The 7,559-nt window shown below is 42.0% G+C and overlaps 1 protein-coding gene across 1 annotated transcript in view; it reads left to right on the top strand.

Annotated features, from left to right (window-relative positions):
- The window catches only part of cox6b2 (cytochrome c oxidase subunit 6B2), a 6,774-nt gene extending 821 nt beyond the window's left edge, over positions 1-5,953 (top strand). Inside the window, exons 2-4 of the mRNA XM_083761868.1 lie at positions 203-341; positions 3,554-3,654; positions 5,731-5,953. Coding sequence (XP_083617994.1) covers positions 236-341; positions 3,554-3,654; positions 5,731-5,784 — 261 coding nt within the window. The 5' untranslated portion in view covers positions 203-235 and the 3' untranslated portion in view covers positions 5,785-5,953. The remainder of the gene's footprint in view (positions 1-202; positions 342-3,553; positions 3,655-5,730) is intronic.
- The last annotated feature ends 1,606 nt before the right edge of the window (positions 5,954-7,559 follow it).

The raw sequence follows: 7,559 nt of genomic DNA, 5'->3' as shown, positions 1-7,559 counted from the left end.
ACATACTGCAGCGGTAGATGGTGTCAAATCAGGTCAGAGACCAGATGACAGGTGCGCGTGCGTCTTTACCCTTGCTGTGTTTGGCTGATCTAATTTAAGTATTTAACCTAATCTAATATTATCTAAAATCGAATCTAATCCAATTGAATCGAGGTGTCTTGCAAACGTGAATAGTTAACGACTACGTTTTTTTTGTTTGCAGGGTTAATTCTAATTGGACTTATTAAAGGTAAAGATGGCTGAAACCATTGAACAGAAGATCCAGAACTACAAGACGGCGCCTTTTGATGCCCGGTTTCCCAACGTCAACCAGACCCGCAACTGCTATCAGAACTACCTAGGTGAGGCCTGCCATGGATTTTGTTGACTTGTTATACTTAAACATTATCGCATTATACAGAATTACCTGCATGAGGAGGATCTTAACGTTATATAAGAGATTTAACAAAATTATACAAAATACAAGAAGGCAGAGGCGCAACACGGACCGAACGCTAGGGGGGGATGTAGGGCGCCGCCGAAAAATCCGTCCCCCCCCCGTCCCCCCCACCACCCTAGGGGAGGGGGGGATGGGGGATGTCTAACCACAAAAATGTGGGGTTATGGTTAGGGTTTGGGGTCGGACTACAGAGAGGTTGTTCCAGTGACTCAATGTACATACAAAACTGCGTTTTGGCACAGTTATTATTATTATTATGAATTACCTGGCTGTGATTCCTCCTCCTCCTCCACACAAACGTGGGTTTATGGTTAGGGTTTGGGGTCGGACTACAGAGAGGTTGTTCCAGTGACTCAATGTACATACAAAACTGCGTTTTGGCACAGTTATTATTATTATTATGAATTACCTGGCTGTGATTCCTCCTCCTCCCCATTTGTCTCAAAACGTAAAAGTTTAACCACATTATCAGCAGCGCCTCGAACAGGTCAAAACTCACTGACCATCTGATCTGTAAGTTAGCCTATCCTATATAAAATGTACAACACCTGGGAAGTTTTCAGGAGAGGATGTTTTAACATCAACATGTAGTTAGTGTTAAACCCATGCAACTCGAGAGGAAAGAAAAACCTGCAGCGCCTTACCTGGTGTTGACAGTTGTGCTTAATAGCGGCGTCGATCTCCTCCTTTCCCCAAATCCCCCAAAATAATAATATAATTCCCAAAGTGGGGTCCGGGGACCCCCAGAGGTACAACTACATGATAGTTTGTGGCATGTCATGTGGACGCTCTCAGTTTTTTAAATTAACATTGATTATCAATTGGAGTCCCACTGCTAGAAATGGCATTATAATAGGGTCCGTCCGAGCTGTATAAATCTTCTCTTATGGGGGTCCTTCTCTTCTCTTCCAATGGGGGGGTCCGCAGGCTAATACGTGTCCATTTGGGGGTCCTTGACATGAAAAGGATAAAGTAAATCCATTCATCTACTGATCGTCTTACCAAAAGTGGTGCGTGACACCAAAAGTGCTGACCTATTGAATCCTGTTCCTGTATTATTAGAATCATTACAGAGTGCAAAGCACATTGGGTCACTGATTGCGGTGTAACAACTCCCAACTTCCGAACTTAGAACGGGCCAAACCATTTTGGGATTTAAACAGGGGTGGATCAAATATATGCTTCAAAATATATCGTGTTTATGAACGCAGGATTTCAAAAGTATTACTCCTAAGATAACTTTGGAGCCAGGGGGGATACAGGGGGGGACCCCCCCCAGCCAGGGGGGACCCCCTAACTCATCTGGGGGGGACCAATGTGACGCTGGCAGGGGATTCGTCCCCCGCGTCCCTGCGGTTATTGCGCCCCTGCAAGAAGGACCACGTTTATTCTGGTGATACAAGCTGATTGCAGCAGGTAGACTTGAGGCTTAATAAGGCCTGATTTTTGCTTTGCGTGTCACTGACTGTGGCTGTGAAAGTCCATTGTCGACAATTAAATAAAAGACAGCACCCAATGACCTAGCAGGCAACTGGCGGACTTGTCATCCTGGCAAGAGAAGAGGTCTACTGTTAACTGGATTGCGTTATTTCTGTGGTTTCCTTTTACTCCGGAGACCCAAATGCTAATATATTCTTCAGCAAAGCATTGTCTCAGTTATACCCTATTGTATATTTAACTGCATATGAACGTCACTTTAAATCTTGTCAGAATACAGCGGGCTGTGATGGATCTCCTCTCTCGACCTTTCCTCTATTTCCTTTATTGTCTGCATAAAGTATGCATCGTCGATTCGTCACACAATCAGGGATTCACACTAGCTGATTATTAAATTTAAATCATCAATGCTGAAGTATAACCGACTTTAGGGCCTTGTTTATAAGCCTACTGAACTTATAGCCCCCTGGTACCAGTTCTATTCAGTCTGTTGACATGTCTGCTCTAGGGCATGGCATTCATACAAGGAAAACGACAACGATCAATCAATCAATCTTTATTTATATTGCACATTTTTCAGGCAGCGAGTGCAGTTCAAAGTGCTTTACAGTAAGAGCAAAAAAAAGGAAAATGACAACGATACATACCAGCTGCCAACAGTGGTGGATTTATACCTCATTGGCTGCTGCTGTTCATTGGAGCAATGAGACAACGCAACCTCCATTAGGAGAGGTGTTAGGCGTGTCTCCTAATGCATTTAGGTTCTTATTACTCTATGTACGTTATCTATCTATAGTCTATTGGTGCAGGTGGTCTGCCTGTCCACAATTAAAAGCATAACTTTCTGAAATCTTAACAGAGTTGTAAATGGTTTGAATACAAAAAATTGTGTTTACTTTTCATACAAACACTATCTTACAACATGGATAGTAACTACATACGTTTTTACATTATGTTTACATTATGTTCTGGCAGTGGATTTATGGCAAGATGCCCCTGTCAAATGTGTCTTTATGTTAGCAATGTTGACGTACGAGCTCCACTATCGGCGGCAGTGGATCAGGGGTCGAGTGGCCGGATGGGAACCATGAGGTTCCCAGTTCGATCCCGGCTCCCCCAGAGTTGGTGTCGAAGTGCTATCGGTGTGTGTGTGTGTATGGGTGAATGTAATGCACACACATCTATGTGAAGTGTTTTGGATAAAGGCTAAATGCACCATTTACCATTTGTTCACTAATGTGGCCTGGCTTTTGGAGGGAGTCTGAGCCCTTCTCTTTTTGTTGTTGGCTTTCCCTCTCACTTAATAAGTGATTTATTTTATTATTTGTAAGGTGGTGTACATTATATTTTTCAAAGCATAATTTATAGGATTAAGAAATTACACAACTCTTATTCATTGACTATTATTTAACATTACCTTTACCCAATCTGCAACTGCAAGGCTCAACACTGGCACCCTTAACACCCATATTATTTGTATTTGACAACAATAATTCATGCCTGTGTCATGGGCCACTTTGTTCATAGTGGTCTGATAATCCCTCCCAATAATTCCCTGTCCTATTTTGACAGTGTTGCCTGTGCTAAACATTTTATTTATCTAATATGGTTGTTGCTATTGGATCATGTCTTATAAAGTGGCCAGTATCCTTAGGATGTCGTCTGTCTCCACTCCAGACTTCCACCGGTGCAATAAGGCCCTGGATGCGAAAGGCCAGGACATCGCTCCATGTCAGTGGTACCAGAGAGTCTACAAGAGCCTCTGTCCCATGAGCTGGGTATGTATTCACCAACCTGCTGTTTATCAGAGATCCTCTGCAACTGACTTATCAGCCTGTCCACTATTGACATTAGGGTGGATGGGTGACGTATAATTTTAACATTATACACAATAAAGGGGCCTTCCAAGTTCCAAGCACTCGAGCACAAGTCGCCGTGGTTTGGATTCTATAGTCGTCTACTTGAGTTGGAATGATTTTTTTAAAACCATATTGTTGCAGTCGTTGGTGTGGAGGGCCCATTATGCCATTATGTTTCCAAACGACTATGGTTTTGGAACAACAGAACGGCTGCATTCCACCTACTGCCGTTCTGTAGTTGGGCATCAATAAGACATGAAATAGTTGGTTTAAAATCAGACTCGTCTGAACTGAGTGGTACTTATGTGTGGTCAGACCTCAATTTGACATAACGGTACACATTAGGGATGTCAATAACGGATAGTTTCCCAACCGGTTAGCCGATAGGATTAACCGGGTCTTTAACGGATAGTGGTTGTTTTTTTTCCCGAAAATTAAATATGCAAAGACACAGAATTAACGTGGTAGGCGAATGGTACACATTTATTCATTCTCAAACAGCAGTGCAGCATTTAGCAATAAGAAATAAGTTGTTAGGCTTCAAACAAACAAATAAAACAAAATTAAACATGCGTCGTCTTAATCGCGGCACTGCAACAAGTTCCTGCGGCACTTCACACAAGAGAGTATTGCTGGTTGAGTCTGTCTCGTTTACAGCTGACAGCTCATTCGTGGGTCCACTCAAAAAAAATTTTTTAAACAAAATAAAGTGTCCAGATTCTTACCTACCAACATGGCGACTTAGGCTAACCATTTTTATTCAGGAAGATTAACATGTCAACATGTTCTGGAGTCAGTCGAGTGTGTAGTCTGTTCACCGTTAACCCGGCTGCCGAGAAGACTCTCTCGGAGGGAACAGAAGTGCCTGGTACACATAGGTATCGCCTGGCTAAAGTAGCCAGTCTGGGGTAACGGTGGCGGTTTGCTTTCCACCAGTCCAATGGATTAATTTCCAAGGGAGCAGAATTATCTCTCAAGTAGCTCTCCACTATTTGAACCTGTGTCCGAGGGCGTAACGTAATGCCCAAGGAGTAGTCTCATTGCGCTGCTGTTAGCATTCTCATCAGGGCCGCCGCCTGGCTCATTTTCCTCGCGCACAGCGACATCATTGCCCTCTTCATCAGTAGGCCTAGCTGCAGGCTCGGCACCACGGCGTGTAGTTTCAGAATCGGCTGTCAAATCCTCTACCATTTCATGCAACTTTTCTGTAACTCTAAAGCTCCCCTCCCGGGCCGGTGCGGAAGTCATTTCTCTCATTCTAGTGTGCTCTGTGTGCTCTCTTGGACATAGACTACACTCTTGCGCCTCCCTGGGTCGGTTTAACGTAAAGACATCTCCCCATGACCAAAATAATTCCATCAGGAAAATGCGGAAATTAACCGTTAAGGCTGATAAAAAATATCCGGATGTTTCTTAACGGTCGGCTAACCGGTTAGCCGGTTAACCCCTGACATCCCTAGTACACATAGCTGTTACCATGCCAGCAGTCTGTTCTGGCTTGCCTTTGTGTTTTGGGCTCTATCATGTGTTCTCCATTTAATCAACAAACTCTAGGTTGGATGGTCCATTATGTTTTTTAAAGTGGTCCTATTGTAGCTCTTTTGTTAAAATATGCTATTTGTCTACTTTTGTGCCAGACACTACTTAACCCCAATGTCTTTGGAGGTGCTCTGTATAGAATGCGGTTCTCGGGTGTGTTTAACCATCTCTAAAGCACAATGTGGCAACCATCGGCTATTTTGGGTGAAGACATTCACCTTAAAAAAATGTATAGTAAGATTAAGACATTACATTTAAAAAAAAGTATAATAAGACATCCATTGTGTTGTGATTTTATAGATCTGGCAAGTGTGTGTTTGACCCAGAATAGGGAAAGCTAATCTCTTTCAAATATCTCCTAGGTTCAAAAGTCCATTGTGTTGTGATTTTATAGATCTGGCAAGTGTGTGTTTGACCCAGAATAGGGAAAGCTAATCTCTTTCAAATATCTCCTAGGTTCAAAAGTGGGATGACCAGGTTGAGGAAGGAAATTTCCCCGGGAAGATCTAAAATGGCCATCTGATGTCTGCTTCCAAGAAGGTCTACTTCAGACCATTTTGTGAAGACTGTGGAATGCCTAAGGATGTATATTTATAACCCATGAAACACCATTCTGTTGTTAACCGTCTTAACGTTACAATTTCTGCAAGAAATAAAACAACGCACAATGTTTATTTGGCACCGTATAAGACCTATGTTTTTTTGTACTGTGGTGCTTTTCTCTGTACCAAGGTTGATTCCAGATAATATATTAAAACGTACATAAATGAACAAACACCATGCGGTTTCAACAACTGAGCAAATCTGTGTAGTTGCATTCATCTTGTACATTTGCACTGTTTATACCTGCCAGTGTTAAGAAGATGAAGCGTTGGCAAGTTTTCATTCCAACCTAGAGTAAAGGATATTAGTAATGTCAAACAGCTGAGTAAGCGCCATCTAGTGGAAGTGATTTATTGTGAGCTTAAACATTTTGTTTTTGGTGCCCCAACCTGTGAATAAGGCTTATGTTATGAGTTTCGGGCAGTATTATTTGTAAACCAATACCACCAGGGTCAAAATTTCATATGAAATAATTGTAATTAATTCAAAATTAGTTAAAGATTGCAGCGTTAGGCTAATGTATACTTGGCTGCTTCACCTTAAAACTTGTTGACATCTTTTACAGTTGCAAATATGGCATTTTTGACCTTATCAAAATGGATGTGATGTATCTGTTAATGCTTGAGTCCCATGGCACTACACATTCTGATTGGTTTTGTAATGCCTCTTATATATCCAACCAAACATAGTCATGAGACCCTTAATTGGCCCACCTTCAACTAGGCTTGAATTTGAAGATGACGATATACATTTTGTCCAGAGAGTGGCAGTGTTTATAAAACGAAAAACCCTAGCACTTTTGAACATGGTTGGAAAACTATAAAGCAGGCTAATATCATTAACCTGCTTTATTCATTACTTCAACATGTTATGTATTGTGTTATCTGGGCTTAATGTAAACTAGTGCAGAACCAGATGTTTTAATAAGGGTTTAGGTATTGTAAATCTACTTTAACATCTAGTAAAGCTTAGGCCTGTTTGGTTGGACCATGGATTTGAATTCTATTATAATTTTTTACCCAAGGTAGCAGCTGAGCACAATTAAGTGCTCATTTCCATGCACACAGAAGTGTGCGCAATACTGCATTTCTATATTTCATTTCCATTTTCAAGCCCTTATTTGACTGCATGGAGACTGAGAGACAGGAAGCGGCATGAGAGGTGGGAAGGACCCAAGTCTGTTGTAAGCACTGGGTATGTGATCCACCAGGTGAGCCACCAGCATACCCCTCATGATGTATTTCTGTTCAAACTGTATTTTGTTACTACAGAAATCAAGCAAAGTCATTGGACCGCTTCATTCTCATACAATCTTATACATTCTCTTGCTCAACAGATCCCATACCCGGAAAGGGTACTGTAAGGTCTACTGTACTTGGCTGGAGATGAATATGGAATGGTTTTCATTCACAGTCCAAAAGCAAACAACGAAACTCCATGACGCAAAGGAGTGTTCACAGTGTCGTGCTACAACCTCTGTCTGTCGGTCCTCAAGTTGACTCAGGACCGTTAACAGGTACAATGTGTGTTTTGGAACCGATCTTCGCCCGCTTGGAAATCCAGACATCCAGATTTATGTGTCTTGTTCACTACCTCATGTACAGTAAGGCTACGTGATGTCTAATATCCAACCATTTATTGTGGAACAGATGCAGACATAGTCATTTGTGGACAATAGAGGA

The sequence above is a fragment of the Protomyctophum parallelum genome (assembly GCF_964188405.1).
Source record: "Protomyctophum parallelum genome assembly, chromosome: 3".
NCBI classification, from domain to species: domain Eukaryota; kingdom Metazoa; phylum Chordata; class Actinopteri; order Myctophiformes; family Myctophidae; genus Protomyctophum; species Protomyctophum parallelum.
The sequence above is the reverse complement of the archived record's forward strand: the minus strand, read 5'-3'. Positions and strand labels throughout refer to the sequence as shown.